The following is a 22,796-nucleotide window of genomic DNA, read 5'->3' as shown; positions in this document are numbered from 1 at the left end:
CATGATAAAGGATGTGTGTGCCAAATTTGGTTGCGATCGGACGACCAACGGCCAAGATCTTAGGGGGGCCCAAAAGGCCCCCCCCCCCATTTTTTCTAGCCTCCAAAATAGCCCAGTCTTTTTAGGGTTAAATATCCAATATTTCTAGGTATATCCATTTTTGGATACATAATTTTCTCTAGTTTTGAGCATTTGTTTGTTGATTTTGTTGTAGAATTCATGACTGGAAAGAGCAGGTATCAGGATTTCAGAGGGAATTGGAACAACTTGAACCAGATGAAAATATCAAAGTGAGTCTGGGATATCTTTCACAAATACAATGGGACATTACAATGAACATGTGATTGATTGCAAACCAGATGCAGGTCCACATTTCAATCTGAACTCATGCAGTGTAATGAAAATTATTAGATAGCTTTTCTTCTTCATCATTTTACCTGACAAATGAGGCATTGTCTTATATGTGATGCCAAAAAATAAACACTTTAAATCTATAAATTATTTTTCGGCAAAAAGACATTCAATATCATTTCTCTTTTTTCTGCATTGATCATAAACCAACTGGATCTTTATAGGTAGTGCTTTCTCAGTAACATGCTGTCCAACTAAAGTAAAATAAAGAAATACAAATTATGTTTCATACTCACAGAGATTCCATCTTTAACTTTATTGACGTTTTCTCTGGTTTTTACTAGCCCCAACTGGATGAAAATCTTGCCGAGATCAACAGGGTTTCTGAAGAGAAGACAACCATAGAGAAACAATGCAGCACGATAGGAGATGAAAGAAAAGCTTTAAAGAGAGAAATCAAAGGTGATTATGGGGGAATACTGTCTTAAACATGGATGCCATTTTGTCACCTCAGAAAAATTTGAAAAGCTTTGAATAAAAACGAGGACGTAGCAGTTTCGTTATTTTTTTCCCCAATATTTGATACTATTATTGTGCTGAGTTTAAACTTAATTTAAGAAGATTTTTTTTCTTCATTGTTCTCTGACAGTTTGAATGAGAGTGATTTTTTTCACTCCATATGTTGCAGTATCTGATGTTTAGTATGTAATCTCATGATCATAATCATAATAATTATATTATATAGATTAGATTGTAGTATTAGTTTTATTCATCATCCATGACAATTTTCAAAATTATTTTTTTCATGCTACAATTAGTTAGGCCCTACATATAAATTCCTTTTTTTCTCTGTTTTCCTTCTTTTTTTAATTCTCCTGAAATCCTTCACTGCTCCCTGTCTCTCTTTGTAATTAAGCTCATCAATATTCGCGTATTGTGCGATGCCCACAGCTGTATTGGGGATACGCCCTATACCTGTCACGGGGCCTTCCTATTGGCTAGAAGGGCTCCCACTGGGAACTAACGATGATTTTGATTGGTTTGTTTCCGAAAAGATGGGCGGGAACTTTGAGAGATATGACAAGGGAAAAGACAATGTTCAGAATACCGATTTGTGACAATCATAGCGGTGTCACATCTCGTAGAGAAATGACAAAATTTATGAGAAAAGTTATGACAGAGTTACAGAATACCACCCCAGGTCTTTTCAATTTCTTAATCCTGGTATGTAAGGCATGCTTACATAATATCTTGCTTTGAAATCTGCCTATCGTAATTTGACCAAAATTGCCCATGAAGCAACTATGAACTGGTCTATTGCTATGATACTGAAACATTTATCTAGGCTATCAGGACCGCCTAAAGAAGTTGAACGATCTACGTGATCAGAGACTACGCACCCTTCAAGGCAAGTCACCCGATACCTACAACGCAGTTCTCTGGCTACGTTCCAATCCTGACAAGTTCAAGAAGACTATTCACGAACCCATTGCACTGGTGGTAGGTTATATTTTATTACGAGGCCACTAATCAGCCTGGGAATTTTCTTTTGTCAGCACTGGGATGGTATACAAATAGTGAATGTGTATGCGTGCAATGGGAAGAATATTTTCATGAGAAGAAATATGAAAAGTTCCATTCAACTTGACTGATTCATCATTGGAACATTTTCATCTTTCATCGAATGTAAATATTCTTTCTATTGCACAAATATTTACATTCATTATTTGGGTTATGTAACTCCTGTAAGTAACAATTTTTTTTAAATATAAAAATGAATAAAAGAGATAAAATTAAGATTAGGTAGGCCTATTTCTAGCAACTCTTTTTCTCTGGTAATTACTATTCGGCCTTCAGCGGATTCCCCACATGTATCAACAGCTCATCAGCCCTTTGCTTTAATTCTTTTGTGACTCGCATTGATTCATGGTTCTGAGTAGAGTGCGCACAGTCAGTCTTGTTTGATCTGTGCTAACTTCACGCACAAACACACACACAGACATTTACAAAAGGGAAGTAGAAATACATACGATTAGAGGTACATACTGAGGGGGCACTAGCGTACTGTTCAATTGTAAATTGAAAAATACATGCAGTAAAGAATGGATCAAATATTGAACACCTTTCAACCAATCAGATGGCAAGAATCTTTGAGTTATAAGATACTCAGTTGGTTCAAAGACAGTGATGAGACTGGAAACTACCAGAAATGTTATGAAATGATTTTAACTGGGAAGGATAAAGCAGTATGAGTTTGCAGGTTAAGTTTTGTGTTTTAGAATAACAGGGTGAAGGAGAATTAAAATTTAGTCATGAATGTGGTATTTCTTTGGCTTAATGATCAGTGGTAATCATCTGCTCTTTTGTTTAAGAGTAACTTATAGAAAAAATTAGCTTTTCCGTCCTCCTTCAAATGTCCAGTTTAATTGAATACACACAAAAACATTGTACACTGCTTTTTTTTGTAACGAATGAATGCGATCTTTAAAAAATCATTTATGGGGCAACTTGACCTCAGTCTGTTTTGTATTTTCTTTTCTAGTTTAAATTTGGATATACTGAAACAAAGAAAAATACTTTGCAGAATAGAAAAGTGCTATGTAAAATAGGCCAGTGTTTGTAAAAGAATTATAATAATACAATGTATTTAGATATGCTCTGATAGAAAATTACACCATAGAAATAAGCAAACCTTTAAAATGAACAATGATTATAAGACAATGCAATGTGAATACTGATGAGCTGCCACCTATTTCCTAAATCTTTTGAAGAGGTTTCTCTTGATGCAACAATGGTAACTGTATGTTTGTAGAAGCAGAAAGTGATCTTTACTTGAATGAAATAGAATAGTACTAACAACAGTGGGTAAGAAAAATATCTGTGTTTTTCCTTCTTTTGTAGTTGAACATTGCAAATAAAGACCATGCCAAGTTCATTGAGAGAGCCATACCCTTTCAGGATATGCTAGCGTTTGTGTGCGAGGATGCCGAAGATCAGGAGAGATTCATTAATGAGGTAACGCAAGCTTGATTCTTGTACCCATCGATCATGTGACTTGACTGAGACTTTCTGAAACATCATCTTGGACCTTTAAAATTTCATTGTCCACCAGTTGCATGGGGGGGGACACTCATGGACTGACATACCTATCATATAAGAAACATAGAATAAGGATCAGATTTAAGACCAAATGCGACATTGACAGTTTTCAGTCTTATTTTTATTTAAACTAAAAAGGGTTTAACTGGGCCTTCAAGGCTTACACCATTTATATGCAATGTAGGTGTGCATTTTATATCATATCACCATTTACACTGTTAAGGATAGAATCAAGATCCATGGGGGTGGGGGATATGCGACTTTGGGTTCGATTTTGAGGTGCTTGGTTGAGCACGGGTATCACCTCGAGCCAACATCTAACAATAATTCAAAGCAACTCTTCAATTGGTTTGAATAGGAATCTCCCTCTATCTGTCTACCTGTGCTCTGCTCAGTTTAAAGGAAAGCTTTGTGTCATATGGAATAGAAGCAACCGTTGGAGAGTATTAATTATATTAAACATTGGTTTCATGAGAAAGTCTAAGATTGTTACTATATCATCGTGGATCTAGATCTGGTAGTTGCATAAACTGAACCGTGTGATATGAAATCTAAGCTGAAATATTATCACATTGAAGATCACCAACACATATACGAACATAATGGAACTGTGTATTTTCATTGACAAAAAGACGAGACGAGACAATGCTTATTTTGCCAATTTCTCAGCAAGGACACAATTTCATACATAATCCTTGGGCACATATTTTTTTATTTGTACATTCAGACACTTAGATGGGCATTTCATTGGATTCTTTACTATCTTATTTGAAAATCTTTAGAACTGGCATATCCTTAATTTCATTTCTCATAGATCCGTGAAAGACAGAACCTCAGAGTGAGTGTTGTCAAGAGTCCTGCAGAGCCCTCTGAGAGTTATGTTTCACCAAGACCTATTCAACAAGTAGGGTAAGTTAAAGCTAAACTAATGATGCATCGAACATTTATTTCATGAGAATCTTGAAAATCAAGATTCATTGTCACTATGTCATTGTAGATCTGGTATAGTTAAACCTAACTTCGCGAAATTATGAATTCTAATCTGGAAATGGACCAACCGAAAGGTTGCCAACTACGATGTGGGGCAGTGTATTATCATTGCTTGGAAATAGACTGAAAAACCTAGCTCTTTTTCACGTGTTATTTACAATTATTCCTTTTATACTCTAATCATGTGGCATTAGCATAGTTTGAAGAAAGGAAAATCATATTCAAACACTTGACTTGTCTTTTTATTGAATTCTATTCAATCTAATTTTAAGGAGGAATGGGATAAAACTCAGTTTTGCCTCTTTAAAAAAAAAGAAAAACACCTCAAGTCCTATACATGTAACAAAGCTGTAGTGGACACTTATTTTCAGATTTTGAATGTTTTATTTTCATAGTGTGTCTGTATAGTAGAATTTCTTATAGTGTTATTATGAATGCAGTAAAATAAATTATTCCTTGGACAGTAGTTACATTATAAAGCAATGGACAAGACATGATAGCTCAATCGGTAGAGCTTAGGTTTCATAGGTGGTTAACTGGGTTTGGTTGCAGTGGCGTACCTGGATTTTCCACAGGGGGGGGGGGGGGCAAAACCGTCCGCCAAAAATTTGACAAGCAAAAAAAAAGGTCTTCAAGCTCGTCAGGGGAGGAGGGCAATAAAGGGTCTTTCAAGCTCGTCAGATGGGCAGGGATACGTCCTTTGCATGGTTTGTGATTCGTCAGGTACCTTAGGTATGCTAGTGTTTGGTTGCCATTTGATGTGCTAGTACCCTTTGGTAAGGTATTTTTTTCAGTACCAGGCCACTCAAAACAGCCGTCTTGGGTTGCGCGCTAACAAGCATTCATGATTTGTTAGCAATCTGGGATGGAAAAAAATCACCAATAATCATGATTTTCTTTGTCTTTTTAAATTATTTTAGGTTTGGATTCTTTGCCTATTTGAAGGACCTTGTGACTGCCCCGAATGCTGTGATGGCTTACCTGTGTAAGCTTCATAAGCTTCACAACATTCCACTTGGAGATGAGAACACAGAACGCAATGTTGCAAAGGTCAGATACAAAATTAATGTATACCTGGTTAGATGCATGATAATGAATATCACAAAAAATATGTTTGCTGTATAGAACCTTTTCATTTTCATCTCACCTGTGTAGCGGAAGCGAGACATATGCACCGCATTTCCGATAGCTACAGCATTGTCAAAACCTAATCTTAACCAAGGTTTTAGTTCATGAAATATTATCATAACTTTAACGATTAAAGACGTTTTTCCTTAAACATTGATACAAGGGTTATCAAGTATCGTTGATCATCTTGCATGGGTTTCAGGTCACATGATCAGTGTAAAAAATCATTTTGGTTCATTGAACTTTAAATATATTGAAATATTAACATGATAAACTTAAATAAGGATAAGATTTTGAATTTTTCAAAACAGTATTCCATAAAACTTATAATGGTCATGAGCATTATCTTCAGATAAATTGGTGTCATTTCAACTCACTAGGCAAAGGTCATACAGAGCTGCCAACCAGAACTGATTTTCAGTATTAAGTACTGAATAATGCGAAGAATACTGATGGTTTGTGAAAAATACTGATTTCTGAAGTTTCAGTCTTATGTGTTGTGGTATGGCATTTCTTTGAAAATAATGCTTTCCTCACTAAAATACTGATTTTCAGCATTTGAAATACTGAAATGTTAATGTTCACGTTGGCAGCTCTCGTCGTAGATCATTTGCCACATTCAATATAACAGCATTCTATCATGACACAAATATTTGCTGAGCTGCTAAAAAGAGATATTCAAAAACAAATTTTGTCATAATATTGCTCCTCAGAATAGAATATTTGTAGGCACATGGCTCTATACAGATGCCTACATGTATTATTATTCTTATGGTAATTGTTATCATCATCATTATCATTTCAGGTTATCGAACATGCTCAGCTAACCAAGTTTTACACCCCAGGATACCAGTACAACATCAAGCAGAGTCGCTATGGTAACAAGAACAAGTCATCACTGAGCAGTCAGGTTCAACCCGCAAAGTTACTCGGTCAGAGTATGGTGGATATGAGAGAAAAAAGAGAGCTGGAAATGCTTATTCAGGTGATCTAAGAATATCATTTATTTTATGATATTTTTAGATGAAATTAAAAAAAAATTAAATGTATTGAGATCATGTTATGTTTACATTCCTTACTCAAGGCAAAAACCTGCCTGTCTTGAAATACTTGTCTATAATAATAATAATATTAATAATAATGATGATGATGATAACAGAAACATCAACAACAATAATAATTAGCAGTACATTTCTAATGAGCACATATACATTCAAGGGAATGCTCAAGACGCCAACATGATAATATTAATATAACCTTTGCTTTTTTAGCCATGCTGCCTACAGACACTCAAGCATTCAAGGAATTCCTTCCTTATCGGGTACCCATTCATATCACCTAGGTTGAGTGCCCCCACAATGTTAGTAAATTTCTTGCTGAAAGAAAACATGCCATAGCTGGGAATTGAATCCACATCCCTTAGGTTGAAAGACGAGAGTCATAACCTCTTGACCACGACGTTCACACAAATTTTGTTTTATGTTTCAGCAGTAACATAATTTATTTTCATCAAGGAGTCTTGCAAATTCACAAGCTACTTGAGTGCCTAAAGGAGTGTCATTGTTTCCATCGTTTTTGTTGTCTCACCTGCGAAGCAAAGTGAGACTATAGGCGCCGCTTTTCCGACGGCGGCGGCGGCGGCGGCGTCAACATCAAATCTTAACCTGAGGTTAAGTTTTTGAAATGACGTCATAACTTAGAAAGTATATGGACCTAGTTAATAAAACTTGGCCATAAGGTTAATCAAGTATTACTGAACATCCTATTAGAGTTTCATGTCACATGACCAAGGTCAAAGGTCATTTAGGGTCAATGAACTTAGACCATGTTGGAGGAATCAACTTCGAAATCTTAACCTGAGGTTAAGTTTTTGAAATGTCATCATAACTTAGAAAATATATGGACCTAGTTCATGAAACTTGGACATTAGGTTAATCAAGTATCACTGAACATCCTACATGAGTTTCACGTTACATGACCAAGGTCAAAGGTCATTTAGGGTCAATGAACTTTGGCCGAATTGGGGATATCTGTTGAATTCTCATCATAACTTTGAAAGTTTATGGATCTGATTCATGAAACTTGGACACAATAGTAATCAAGCATCACTGAAAATTTTGTGCAAGTTTCAGGTCTCATGATTAAGGTCAAAGGTCATTTAGGGTCAATGAACTTTTGCCGAATCGGGGGTATCTGTTGAATTACCATCATAACTTTGAAAGTTTATTGGTCTAGTTCATTAAACTTGGACATTAGAGTAATCAAGTATCACTGAACATCCTGTGCGCGTTTCAGGTCACATGACCAAGGTCAAAGGTCAATGAACTTTGGCCGAATTGGGTGTATCTGTTGAATTACCATCATAACTTTGAAAGTTTATGGATCTGATTCATGAAACTTGTACATAAGAGTAATCAAGTATCACTGAATATCCTGTTCGAGTTTCAGGTCACATGATCAAGGTCGAAGGTCATGTAAGGTCAATGAACTTTGGCCATGTTGGGGTTTTTTGTTGAATAACCATCATATCTCTGTAAGTTTATTGGTCTAGTTCATAAAAAGTGGACATAAGAGTAACCATGTGTCACTGAACATCTTGTGCGAGTTAGAGTAGTATTCAAAGTCAGCACTGCTGCTGTATTGAACCGCGTGATGCAGGTGAGACGGCCAGAGGCATTCCACTTGTTTTCAATTAAAAGGCTTTATATGCTGCATAACAAGTATATTTACCCATTGTATATTGAATAGTATTAATCCTATTATGTTTTTTTAGGGACCACCTGAATCTCAAGCAAACAAGTCAACAATTTCATCACAAGCTTGGTTTTAACTTTACTCCCATTGTTGACACCTATCAGGTCTTGATCTGTCCGAGTATTTCAAAAGTCTAAACCAAACGTCTGATGACAACAAATATTGCAAGGTACTTGCTAGAATTATCGCTCAAGCTTTCAACTTGACTTGACTTTCACCTTGACTTGATTCCTCTGTTTGATATAGGAAAAGGAAAAACTTGTGCAGGAAGCCGAGCGGAGGTATGCTGACCTTGAGAACCGACACAAGAGCTTGGATGCCGAGCTTGACGAGATCAAAGAGGCCAGAAAGCAACTCAAGAAGAGACAGAATCAAAGAAGAACCATCACTCAGAACATCAAAGCAGTGATTGACAAGTAAGTCTTTCTTTACGTCAGGTGTTTTGCAAAGTTTGTAAGCTATTACCTGTTGCAGCAAACAATCTTCGTAAGAAAGTCTTTACAATCAAGGTTTATCGTCACCATATGGTAGATCTAGATCTTGTACATTGTACATGGTAGATCTGTATTAGGTAAATGTAATTCCATGAACTCTATGCTAACAGATCCCCTCACTGAAGATCACGAACACAGATTCGCACATGTGGGATTTTGTATTATTATTGTTTGGACAAAGACCCAACCTCTGGCTGGAATGCTATGCTTAGTTTGTCAATTTCTCAGCAATGGCACTATTTCTTCCAAAATCTCTTGGCGCATATTTTTCTTGCATATACATGTATGTGAGCACTTTGGTTGCTACTTTATGCGAATCTGTTTGAACTCATTTTGAGGCCTTTACCACATCTGGCATTTTATGTGTTAGGTAAGTGAGACTAAAATCTCAGTTTTGCATGGTGTGTAACACATCACTGCATTAGTGAGATCATGGAATTGGGATGCGCATAACACCTATCAGTCCATCAGTACATTGCATCTTTATATCAGTGAAGATGGCTATGGATTATGCTTGCACTCCTTATAATGTTAACACTGCCTGGAAATAATTGTAGGTAGGAAATAAATATTTGACTTGTTTGATAATTATGATAACAGCATAGGTTATTTTACTTTGTACATGTCCACCTTGTACGGTGCCCTAGGTGCTCTGTAGACATGTGTAGAAATCACTCTTAAAGTTAGATGAAGGCTCAGAAGTGAGAATGTACATGGAATAAAGCAAAATGACCCAGAATTCATGTAACAACCAATTTCACTCCGAAATCCAGCCCCCCATGGTTTCCTTTATTGCTGTCGATCCGTCTATCACTGTTAATCTCTGTTGATCATGCTGTCAAGGTTGTTTCTCAAGCGGAGAGATTGCACTCTCATGCATTTATTTTTTTCTAGCCTGACCTATACCTCAGTTGTCGAAAAAGTAGTGTAAATCGAAATCAGTGCTTTAGTTGTAAATGAGAGGTTTTTGTCAGTCAATTCTTCAATTGTAAATGGTCTAACTAAATAAATGAGGATTATACCATGGGTGATGAGACCAAACAGAAAATTAGACGAAGCGGGTGAAGACCAAGAGGCAATTTACCAAATCTTCGTACAATGACAGGATCAAGAGGAAAGAGAGTATGGCCATTGACCTTGAAGAGGAGAAGAGAAAAGTAGAACAAAAGATACAAGAAGTCAACAGGAAGAAGCTCGCCCTCCTAACAAAGATTCATGACTTCAACAAGGTAAGTATCATCACTGCTTTCATTTTGAAGATAGGATTTAGAAGGGGGATCATTTTGGGTGTGCTCACTCATTATTTACACGTCCTACGCCCATGTGCTATATTTCCATATCACGTTAATTTATTTGTATTCATGTTTATTTGTAGTTTATGACAGTGGAAAACCTCATTCAGAAAGCTCAGCAAAATTTTCCATGATGTTGAGACATAATTACCATGCATATGCGAAAGACCCAGTTACATTATAGCAGCACACTGCTTGCACATCGAAAATCAACGAAAACGTGGGAGTTCGTTGTTGTCCACTCAACATTTGTCAAAATTCAGGAGCTGCGACTAAGTTAACAACAAATGCCCAGCGTATGGCTAGTGATCTGCTCACATACAGGGTGCAAACTAAACGCCTAATAACAGCCTATACAGGCCAGATGGGTGTTTCACAAAGATTTTAATGACTAGTTATGTGCATTATAAAAAGTATGAATGCATTGGTTAGATCATGCCAAGAGGACATGCACTACTGTGTATTAAGTGATAAGATTATGCATTGCATATATTTTAACCCTAAAGAGACTGGGCTATTTTGATGTCTAAAAAAATATCTGCCGTCAAACCTGTGATCACGACAAAAATTGGCACGTGCATTACCCACGGCATGATCTACAAACCGTACTATTATATACTTCGAAAAATATCATTACTAATTAATTATGGTAATTAATGCTTAAAATAAAAAATTGCTCTAATTACCTAAATAAGGACCATGAACTTCTAATTTTCTATTCACACACTCTTTGTAGGGTTCTTATCAAATGTCCTTTAACAAAATTCAATATTAAATTTTTTTCTCATGTCATTCTGTTTTTTTACTTTTTTTAATGGAAAGTATCAGGGACTTTATGCTGACCAGAAACCAGAAATAACATGAAATTAATTGAATTTAACCAGTAGAAGTAATTTGGCTAATACACAATTTGCAATGGCTTTGTACACAAATTCATGTTTTTGAGCAATTTTGGGTCTTCATACACTTACAATATGTTGGGTAATTTCAGAATTGCGTACCCGGGGGTCCCAACTTTGGTCTCAAAAGTTGCTCAAGAATTGAAAGAAAAAAGGAAGCAAGCGACGCAGTGCAAAAATTTTGCGCTGTGGATTTATCACAAAAAAATGTTTATGGGGGGCTGAATCAGTCCATCCCCTGTCTTATTAGGGTTTAGTGTGACTCTAATTTATACTTAAATCTTTGTGAAACACCCCCCCCCCACTAATGACGATGTACAGCATGTTGCTCACACACAAAACCGTCTATCTTTATGTCTCTCCATTTTTAAATGATTCTCTCTTTCTCTCTCTTTCTCTCCTCATCAGGTCTGTCTTGATAAGTCAATACAGAGGGTTTCATTGAGTCTCCAACAGGTAGCAGCTGAGAAGGTCAGAAAGCAGTGTGAGGATAACATCAGCGACACCAAGAATGAGATCAACATCCTTGAGGTACATACATTAGTCTCTCCTTCAACAATGATCTTGTCAGGCCCACAGGTAATGGGGTGGAGAGTGGCCCACAATGACAGATGTGTGACTGACTTCAAGTTGTGCTTGTTGCATGTGTTATGCAAATGTAGACAGTAAATGGGGAAGGGGTAGACAACAAAGCACTTTATAATTATTATTTTATTTGGTATTTCAGCAAAGATCATTTTACAAAACAAATGCATGAATACAAAGAGTAAAGAAACAATGATGTCTCCTTTACAAGCTTAGATTGCCTGGGAAAGGAAAAAATGAAATAAATTACCATAGCCTGTAGGCTTTTCTCTCCTACCTGGACTTGTAAAGTGACATCCACAAGAATAAAAACACATACATAAACCTATATTAAACAATTACAATTCAGTTAGAAATAGCATTTTAAGATTGATATGTATGAGAACAAGCAAAAATGTATTTAAAAAAAACAAAAACAAAATACTATACTGGCCAGGTACATATTGATTTCCAGTAAAATACATGCATATGGAGATAATCTCTATAAAGCTTTTTAAAAAAAGGGACACTTTCAATTCAAATGCCTTTGAAGTTAATGAAGGTCAGTATAATAAAAGTGTGTATTAGTTCGATAATTATACACTGTAAGTGTACAACTAGTGGTTATCATTTCTATGCTTAAAATAATTCAAACTGAAGTATATTAAACCAAATGCTAATAAGGGCACATAAGGTTTCACTATTTTTTTAATAAAAAAAAAGATTCATAAGATTTGACAAATTGATCCGATATAAGAGTATACAAATATAAAACTTAAGGCTGACTGCCATTCCATAGTTTGACGGACCCCCCTTGCAATAATCAGTTAATAATACAGTTAAGATTCTTGTACATCTCACTCAAGTAGCTCTGTTTGTAAGCTTTGTAGCCATGGGTCCAAAGATCCACAAAGCAAATCTAACTCAGATTGCAGACTTGGTGTCAGTTCCTCCCTAACCCTTGGAAAGTAGTGAATGGAGGAGCAGTGCTGCCTTTGGGTCCTTGGACTCAAGTACCTAAAAAGCAGTTTCTTTCAAGACATTAACAAATCTGGCAAACATTTTGAAAAAAATCCATATTTTCTGATCTGTTATTTTTAAGTCACAGATGTAACCCCTGCCCCCACCTAGCTTGCAGTCAGAATGTGATATTTTCAGGTGAACTCCTTATTGGTACATGTATAATTTCTTAATTTCAAAATACTTATTCAGGATAAAAACATGTATCAGCACAATGGCTGTTTTACATCATAGTCGTGAAGGACAAAATATAATGAAAAAATAAGTTCAATATTCATGAAGATTAATATTGTCCCAACAAAGCGAATATAAGATACAAACAAACAAAGTAGCAAAATTTAGGGTGCGACAAAAAAAGGTTTAAGTCCAGATAAATGGGACAAGTGGAGTTGATTATTCCAGTACACTTTGACAGGTTTGAATTCCTGCATTGTCTCTGCCTCCATTTGCCTCAACAATTAACTTGATGTTCACCAATATGTTCTCATCAACAAAGTTTTCAATGTCGGGTGGAAGTTCGACGTTATGATCCTAAGTAAAATTGTGTAGGGCTACGCATGCTGCGATTATTCTCAACGCTCAGGGAAGTTGGAACATAACCGCCTTTAGTGAGACACCTCCATCGCATTCTTATTTTATTACCTTACACTATTTCTTCTTTAAGCGCATAGGGACATGCTATGCTATGTGTGATGCGCTATACAAGAATTGAGCATTATTATTATCGCATCTTCTGCACACCGTTCCATCTTTCTACAGTCGAACTGACCTGCTTGTGTCTCATGTTCTTGGGCTTGGTTGGCAGGGCAGAGGAGTGGTGAAGGACACCACTGTTTGACTGGATAACCTGAACCCAAGCATCAAGCTATTGGGCATATTGTTCTCCTCAAAGCATTGTCATTCGGGCAAATCCGCATGTGCATTCATTGAGTGAAACCCCTTTCTTTTCACAAATGCCGCTTCATGAGCTAGACGAAATTACGTATGAAGTGGAACGTGGGTCCCGCCAGTAAGACTTATAATAGATCGATCGTTGTCTTTCGTTTTGATAGAAGTCTAACTTTTAATCTCAACTCTTTCTCATGTGTACACTGTATGAAGTGGTGCATGTTATCACAAATGGCATTGGCCAGTGTGTATGCAACTGATTGTAGCGTGGGATGATAAGTCATGTGCATCTCCTACTATGGGCAAATATTCTCCTTTTGCAAACTAGCGGAGTGCAGTGTAAAGATGAAGGATTTGTATGACGGCGTCTTGCCAGTGAAAGAAGGGAATGTATTTGAATAATATACATACAAGCTTTTTTAATACTGGTTTGAAATGTAATGTTTTGTTCATTTTTTTATGAATTACGACATTTTAAAAATCTGAATCAGTTTAGAGTTTAATTTTTCTTGGTGCAAAATCAAACCCAATGGAAGTGGTGAAGAAGCGGTGTGTTCGCACGTACCGACTCATTATTACGATTCATGTATACTGAAATCAAACAGTGTTCAATTGATTAGGACACATCTGTAATCTTTCTTTGTAGAAAATTTTATCATACTCCTGCTTTTCCATTAACCATTGTTCTATTTCCACCAGCAGATCCATGCAATGTAAGTATGTTTTATTTTCATTGTCTAGTACCAAATATTGTTTGTCTGTTTGATTTTGTAGACCCAAGTCCAAGAATTGACTGTTGAGACCGACCAAGTAAAGAATGATGCTAAACGACTATTGAAACTTGCAAGAGAAAAAACTGGCAGTGAAAAACCATCAGACAATTTGAAGAAAGTAAGTAAATAAGTAGGGAAGCTTGTCTGTATACATGCTGTTTAAAGGTTGTCTGTAATTTGAACTTAATCCCTAAGAAATAATTGATGATTTATGAGATACACCATCTGATGATGTAGCTTTTTATTTTAACTACTTTGAGACCCCAATTATGTAATGATTTCTTTATGGCTCCTTGTGCAGACTTTCATCTTATGAAAAGTACAGAGGCTGTTATTAAGATGAAATGGATATGGATAATGTGATTGATAATGCATGCGCATTTGACCGGTCATTTTTTTGCTCTAACATATAGATTTACATTATAGTGTATAGTTAGGAGTGGGCTATAAATGTGTGATTTTTTTGTTTTACTGTGGCAACAGTTTTTTATGTTCCTTGTACCTTATCTCAACATGAAATGACAATAATTTTTGTCTTGGGTCCGAGAAAAAAGTGCGCCAGGCAAAAATGAAAAACTCCCCCAAATCACATTTTTTTTCACAACTTCTTTATTTGGTGGTCTTTTTTTCTGTTTTTTTTTTTGGGGGGGGGGCAGGATCCACATCACTTTCTCATAAAACATGATACACATCTTTTTATCAGGGTATTAGAATAATTACACACGCTTATTCCTAATGCCCTTGATAATAGGTGATAACATGTATTATTTGTAAAGTAATGATGTAGTTTATTTATTTGATTTTATTGATTCGGTCTCTATGCAAGGTGATAAACAGTGAATTAGGGAAATATGTGTTTGACACAAACATCAACATAATTAACTATTTGCCCGCTTTGTTCGACTACACTGTTAAAAATACCCAGATTTACAGAAAAACAGAAGATTTTGCAGAAAGCAATAACAGAATCATTCTGTAAATTCATAAAACATGAATTTTTATGCAATTTAACAGAACAGGTCTGTTTAAAAGGGGAAAAGGGTGTTTTATTTAAGGAAATTTGTAAGGTTCCATACACCAAATACCAATTTCCTGTAAGATTACTCAATCTGGTAAGATTACAGGTGTTCTTGAGACTCTGCTGCAGGAACTTCTTTTATTTTAAAGATAACTTCTAACAGTGTCGAGTCACATACAACAGACTGCCAAGATCGTCTCAAGTCAAATTCTATTCACAATACACACAGAGTGCATGTAGTCTTAATGTTCATACACACACACATAAGCAATAGTGATGTGTGCATCACATTGTACTGTGTAGAACTGTACACACAATTTTTTTCTTGATGATAAACAAATCAAAAGCTATTGTGAGCTAAATTAGCATAGTTTATGCAAAACCCCTCTTAAGATTTCACTTTGAAATTAATGTGGGTCAAGAGTGATTCTGTCTGTGGCGGGCAAAGAGTGGAATTGAGCACCAGCCGATGCCAGAGGATCTCTCTAAAATGAATTTGAAATTTGTTAAGAGACTCTCCGCATTGATTTTTTCAATAATGTTTATTAAATAGCTTTCATTTTGCTCCGATGAGACCATTCTCATGTTGTTGCATTGTCAAACCAACCATTTCAATCATTCGTTTGTTTGATGTACAGCTGTTTGAGCAGTACCCTAACGACATTGATATGGTGGATGACATGATCTTCAGAGAGAAAGCACAAGCCGATTGCCAGTTCGCTACGGATGAAGGAGTCGTCAGAGAATATGAAAGGAGAAAGAAAGAAATAAGAATCGTTGAAGCGGAGGTAAGCTGATTTCCACTTGAAAGTGGAATGATTAGTCTTATCAGACAGCAGGTTAACATGTATTAATAGGATTTTTGTTATCCAATTTATACAAGCAGTTGTTCTTCATTTAGCCCCTCCACTTGTAAAATATCTTTCAATGTAATTTTGTTCTGACTGTTGAAATAAAGTTGAATTATAATTTGAATTTGAACCTAATGCAACATTAATGAGAATCAATCCTTTGAAAGTGAGCCTTTTTATAACGAAATTCTTCCGAGTAATCCGGTTATTTTTTGTTGTCTTTCCCTCAACTGGGGATTTTTATTTTTAAGTCTCGTGAATGATCATGCGGGCAATCATGCAGACATTTGTTGTTATGGGCAAATGCATGAAATTATCCCCCCATCAAAAACAAAAGATAATAGTAATGATAATGAAGATAACAATGAATGAATGAATAAGACAGTAATAATAATAGAAATAAAACAAAAGCAAACAACTCATAAAATACTTTGTGTTCTCTTGTGCCTTGCTATTTGTAATCTGTAAGTAAATTGTTCAAATATTATTTTGGGCCTTCAAACACTGGAACCAACATGCCCCTTTTTTTCTCAATATCTAATGTACATGTACTTACAGAAGAAAACCATCACACATGTCTCATGCCTTTATTCCTTTTAAATTCATTTCCAGGTTGTTAAGAAGAAAGAAGAGGTTGACCATCACAAGGACAGGATAGACAAGCTGAAAGAATCCTGGTTACGAGAGCTCAGGGACCTGGTTCACAATATCAACGCCAAGTTCTCAGACTTCTTTAAAACCATGGGATGTGCCGGCGAAGTCAGCCTCTTCTGCCCAACTGAGGTAATTTCAAGATGTGTTTAGATATATTTGTCCCATTTGGGTTGCATTCTAACTGGTTAGCCCTAGGATTGATCTGATCAATTTTAATTATGGATATTCATCACAATTCTTCATATAAGCAGGCCTGTGAAATCTCCGCTATTTAGCGGAAATCCGCTATTTTCATTTTTAAGACCGATTTCAATTTCCGCTTTTTTCCTGTGTTTCATTTCCGTTTTTTTTTCTTAGTCAAAATTCCGCTATTTTATCCAAAACGGCTGGAAAACAAGTCTAGGTAAATGGATGCGAGCAGAATGTGTGTGTTGTGAATATACACGTTACGGGGCCTTGTATTTTGCCTTCGCGAAGTTTCGAATGAAACTGCTGCGGATCCATAGAGATATATACATCTCTATGCGCGGATCACACCGTGCATTGTTGCCGTTGTTGGCATACATGAGCAAAGCAGCGGCTCAAATTGCGATATTTTGCGACTGGTTAATACGTCTGTAAGGATGATGACGTCATCCAAGATGGAAACTTACATTGACCAACGAAAGGATCGAAGATGACGATGTTTTGATCATTATTTCAAAGGAATTAGTGGTAACTGCGGTCTAAGGTATGATATTTATGAATTTTAAACATTTTTTCGTAAATATGGATGTGATTTCTTTTTCATTATGTGACATTTTATGTACAAAAAAATGATCGGAAAATCAGGTTTCCACTGTTAGATCTAACGTTACTGCTAAAATACGTTGTCTGTACTTATGGGCCTCCAAGCTCTTCAGTTTATGTATTGGTGAGTGAGCCAACGCAGTTCAGCGGAATTTTTCCGCTATTTTTTTGAAACCCCACTCACAGGCCTGTATAAGAAATATAAACGATGTCCATTTAGAGATGATGAGGCACACCCTGATTTGTCTTAACACTTATGCTTGCACAAGTATACATCATATTTAGAAAACTCTTTGAATGGACCTACATACGTGCATTTTAGATGTTAGTATTGCTGGTTTTTCATATTTGAGAAATGTTGAATCTATCGCAAGGTCTTTGGGGAGGGGGGTTCATCACAAACTTGTTTGTTGGTCTTTTTTCAATGCAAAAATAGTATTTTACTTTGTGAAAGAGTTAGCACCAGATTCTCCATTTATCACTACTTGACAATTGAGTACAAGTATATACAATCGAATTCCTATATCTTTGACTTTCCTGAAAGGATTTTATTAGATCATATGCAAAGTTGCTATGCCCTCAGATTACCATTGCTTCAGCATTTCATGACATAGAGTAAGAATGGAGAATAATGGGTAATCGTTATATAAAAAGGTCAATTAGATATAGGCCTATTATTGGAAATCACCCTAGGGTTAACTTGATTAATGATTTATATGTATATACCATTTGAGTTTCTAGTTTACTTTAATGTTACAGAATACTATTGTTCTTCTAAGGGTGTGTTAATGTTTCCATTGCGAGGACAGAATCAGCGATTTCAAACGTTGATTCAAAACGCCGATCGTAAACGTGGTTCTGGGAGTGCTGTTTATGCTTAACTTTTCAGAGCAAATCATGATCTCAAGCTGGCTTCGCTTCGTAAAGCGAGGTCAAATTGGGCGCGCCTATTTTCGAAAGTTTTTTTTTCCGATTGTTGTTATTACGTGGAGATAACATGGAGCAATGCGACTCACCGGAAGCATGTGCCAAATGGCGTCATTTAAACACGTTTACGATCGTGGTTCTGTTTATACTTCCCCAGAAAGCCTGATTCTGGTCAAACGACGTTTACAAACGCACTTAAATAAACAAACAGCATTTAAATGAAAGTAAGCATGGACGCAACCGTGTTTTGGACTAATCACATTTGGAAACGCCGATTCTGGCCTGAAAAGTGGAAGCATAAACATGGCCTAAGTTCTTCATGTTTGTTAAAAGGATAACACAGCTACTGCTGCATGCACACCAGTGGTGTTCTGATTATGACAGAGGTCGTGGGTTCGAATCCCACCCGGTCTGGGTATGATTTTTTTTCATAGGCAGGCATCACACAGCAGTAGCTGTGTTACCCATGTGTCATTGTTGGAGAAACATGAAAAACTTATTATTTATCTTTATCACCCAACAAATGAATCCTTTGATTTGATAACTATTGTTCTTATTCCTTGACAGGTGAAGTTTGAAAAGCTGATCATTTGAACATCTATTTAGTGTTGTATCAATTTTATTCTTAAAAAAAAATATAACGGGAATAAATGCAAATTACATTTCTTATTTCAAACAATACCGCTGAAATGATGTGATAATTTACCCTTGTCATCAATGTTTGGTTGTTTTTTAGGAGGATTATGATAAATATGAGATAAGGATCAAAGTGAAATTCCGTCGCAATGAACAACTCCAGCTTTTGACCTCAACCTACCAGAGTGGTGGAGAGCGTAGTGTGGCTACCGTCCTCTATCTGATGGCCTTACAAGATCTCAACAAGTGCCCCTTTAGGGTAGTGGATGAGATTAATCAGGTTAGTTGAGAAGATATGAAAAGAATTCGTGTTTGGGGGTGATTAATAGAACTCTTTAGGGTAGTGGATGAGATTAATCAGGTTAGTAGATAAGATATGAAAGGAATTCGTTTGGGGGTGATTAATAGAACTCTTTGTTGAATAATTCATCATTGTTAAAGTCATTTTATTGGCATTTTGTACGACAACAAATATTTCAAATTTAATTCTATTATGTCAGGTTGGGCAGTCATGGTATGGAAATAGTTAACCAAATGACTGAGGCCCCCAGGCTATCGTCCCAAACCTAACAAAGTTTTAGATAGAGGAGAGAGTGGTTTTGCTACCGTCTTCTACCCAATGGCCTTGTAGGATCTAAACAAACGCATTTTCTCTAAATAATTCTGCCTCTACATGTACATAGAGCTTAATACATCTATTCAATATCTCAAAGCACTTTACACATAAAATTGTTCAGTAAAATTTGGTGAAATGAATTGTGTTTGGTGCTGAATATTACACATGTCTGATAGACTCAGCAAACTATTCAAGTACAGTATTGTAAAATTGTATAAAGCGTGATACTCTGAAATTGTTTGGCATCTCATTCTGATACGTTGCATTACCCAAGAGCAAGTAGGGCAGGAATATGGCAAGTGCTGATTGACTGAGAAAGTTTAACTGTGGATGTGTTTTACAGGGTATGGATCCAAACAATGAGAGGAAGGTGTTTGAGTTTGTGGTTGAGACGGCATGCAGAGAGAATACATCCCAGTACTTCCTCATCACACCAAAGGTAAGTTATGATAGGTCCATTCAATTCAGTATGATTTTATTCAATTCAATATTAAAGAGTTACATAATCAGGTAAAATACATGTATGGTTGTTAAAGTACATAATAGACTGATGTAAAATGGCTGCTGTATAAATACCCTTAACCCTATATAGCCCGATGGGGGGGGGGGCTAAAAGGCCCCACTTGACATTTTTCGCGATAATTTCTAAATGCAAAAAAATAATACGCTGAAATCTCATGACTTTTTTTCTCTCACATCTCCTGCACTTTTTGAGACCCTGTTTGCGAAAATCGGGGGTACACTTGCGGAGATATAGCACATATTCGTGACCAATGTCACCGAAAATGGCAATTTCCATTGACTTTTGTGTGTACAATGTATGGGTTTTACAAGAAGTGTTGTCAGATGAATGTTTTTTTTTTTTCCTCACATAACTTTCTTTTGGGCTATCACCAACTATTCTAGATTTAAAAAAAACAATAAAAAATAGAGATTTCAAAACAAAGAAATACATAATAAATTAAAAACAAAGAAATACATAAGAATTTGGAAACACGGAAGGAAACAAGAATATTATCGAGAAAAATTAGCATATGCGCATAATTAATTACTATTATAATCTAATAATTATACAATTTCAATACAGTTGAGTGAGCTGTCTTTTAAATTACATGACTGGCTACTAACATGCTTGATTCCATTGCATTTTCCAAAAAATGGGGGGAAAACTACAAAAAAATGAAAATTCCCTTAGAAAATTTGAATATTTGCATAATTAATTAGAGAAATAAGAAATGATAATAGATATCACAAATTTGACAACGCATTCTTGTAAACTACATAATGAGACACCACACATCAAATTTGGTCGCAATCGGTCGATAAACGGCCGAGATCTGAGGGGGGGGCCTAATAGCCCCCCCCCCCTCCCCCGGGCTATGCAATTTCAAAATAGCCTGGCTATATAGGGTTAAGGGTTGTGTCATGACAGCCACCACAATATTAATAATCGAGAAGGAATTAATCATCACCAGAGCTGTAAAGTAGTATTGATTTTCCGTATTTTGTACTGAAAATAGAGAAGAATACTGATGGTTTCATGCAAAAGACTGATTTCTAAAGTTTCAGTTTATTTGTTGTCTTATTGTATTCCTGTGAAAATACTAAGTTCCTCACCAAAATACTCATTTTCAGCCTTGAAAATACTGAAATGTTCTTTTTTTCAGGTTGGGAGCTCTGCATCACAATAGGTTGATGGCATTAAAACACAGCATTGATTTCCTTGTCAACTTTTTTTCTGTATCTTCCATTTTTACAACAGCCCGTTCTTATATTTCCAGTGCATTTGCTCCATTTCAAGCACATATATCTCCTCTTCTTCTTCTTTTTTTCCATCCTTACTCTCACCTCCTTCCTCCATTTCTCTTCAATGTCCATGTCAGTTTTTTATCATCACATTCAGCACAATTTATGCGCTCTACTTTGTAAATTGCTTTTACTGGTGATATCATGTTGTAAGTTATATTTCTTTTGCATTACTCTCATTACTGGTGTAAGTTATTATTTTGAAATATATTTGCAAATGAAATTTGTTTTATACATTGCTAGTTCTTGTCGACTATCAAAATTAATTTCCACTGGACAGGGTAAAGTATTATTTCCACCTAATATCCTTTGTTTTCATTTCTGCATTATTCACTTTTCCACTATCTTCCCCTTTTATCTTTTTTATCTAGCTTCATCTTCACTTTCCCCTTCCTTTCTTCCTTTTCTTTCCCCCCAAAAAAATTTATTAATGTAAACTTCCTATCAATTGTTTGGTGCACCTGAAGGACACATTTCATGGAGTATGAGAATGACAAACACGAGTTGTGAGAACTTTGCACAATACTGCATAAGAAATGTTTCGGAAATTCATTTGGAGAAGAAAGTTAACAGAATTTGGGGGCTTAGGGGAATGTTGGAATTATGCATTCACATATCAAGCGACACTCACAGAGAAAGGAAATTCAATCACACTTTATTTTCATTTCTTTTCTTACCTTTTCCGATTGTGTTGTAGCTGCTACCAGACCTGAAGTATGGACCCAGAATGAAAGTTCTCTGTGTATACAACTCCCACTGGATGCTGTCTCATGAGAAATGGAGCATTCCAAAGTTCATCCAGCGAAAGAAGAGACTGAACAAGGAGAACTAATCCTCATCCTGAACACTCGCTCCTTGTAGAAAGTTCTTTCTTCATATGAACTCATAATGTTTTGAAAGCCTGGGGCCGGGTTCATAGAGAACTTATGGCCCAAATTCACAAAGGTAGTTTTGAAAACCCATGGTTTATGCAGATTTCCTGTAAACATTTCGCTTATTTTACCGCGTATCGGGCGCACAGAGCTGCCAAGTAGTACGATTTTTCCGTATTTCATACGGAAATCAATTTAAAATACGGCAGTACGCTTTTTCATGATAAAATACGGGAAAAAACAAATTAGAGAAGAAAAGGTATTCCGTGTGTTGCTGCCCTCTACGTTCAATGAGTTATGCTTACATCAAGGCTTTTTCATTAGAATTTTCAATACGCCGGCGCGGCGAGTCAATGCGGGTGACAAGTTCCGAGC

The 22,796-nt window shown here is 36.1% G+C and overlaps 1 protein-coding gene across 1 annotated transcript in view; it reads left to right on the top strand.

The window, feature by feature from the left end:
• LOC121415802 (structural maintenance of chromosomes protein 5-like) overlaps positions 1–22,498 on the top strand; it is a 34,942-nt gene extending 12,444 nt beyond the window's left edge. The window contains exons 8-23 of the mRNA XM_041609134.1: positions 215–290; positions 696–813; positions 1,697–1,851; positions 3,253–3,366; positions 4,265–4,359; positions 5,361–5,490; positions 6,374–6,553; positions 8,569–8,738; positions 9,922–10,045; positions 11,416–11,538; positions 14,254–14,370; positions 15,909–16,058; positions 16,734–16,904; positions 19,228–19,407; positions 20,087–20,182; positions 22,247–22,498. Of these exons, the coding sequence (XP_041465068.1) occupies positions 215–290; positions 696–813; positions 1,697–1,851; positions 3,253–3,366; positions 4,265–4,359; positions 5,361–5,490; positions 6,374–6,553; positions 8,569–8,738; positions 9,922–10,045; positions 11,416–11,538; positions 14,254–14,370; positions 15,909–16,058; positions 16,734–16,904; positions 19,228–19,407; positions 20,087–20,182; positions 22,247–22,381 (2,134 nt within the window). The 3' untranslated portion in view covers positions 22,382–22,498. The remainder of the gene's footprint in view (positions 1–214; positions 291–695; positions 814–1,696; positions 1,852–3,252; positions 3,367–4,264; positions 4,360–5,360; positions 5,491–6,373; positions 6,554–8,568; positions 8,739–9,921; positions 10,046–11,415; positions 11,539–14,253; positions 14,371–15,908; positions 16,059–16,733; positions 16,905–19,227; positions 19,408–20,086; positions 20,183–22,246) is intronic.
• The last annotated feature ends 298 nt before the right edge of the window (positions 22,499–22,796 follow it).

The sequence above is a fragment of the Lytechinus variegatus genome, chromosome 5 (genome assembly GCF_018143015.1).
Source record: "Lytechinus variegatus isolate NC3 chromosome 5, Lvar_3.0, whole genome shotgun sequence".
Taxonomy (NCBI): domain Eukaryota; kingdom Metazoa; phylum Echinodermata; class Echinoidea; order Temnopleuroida; family Toxopneustidae; genus Lytechinus; species Lytechinus variegatus.
Note: the sequence above shows the minus strand (reverse complement) of the source record. Positions and strands in the feature narration are given on the sequence as shown.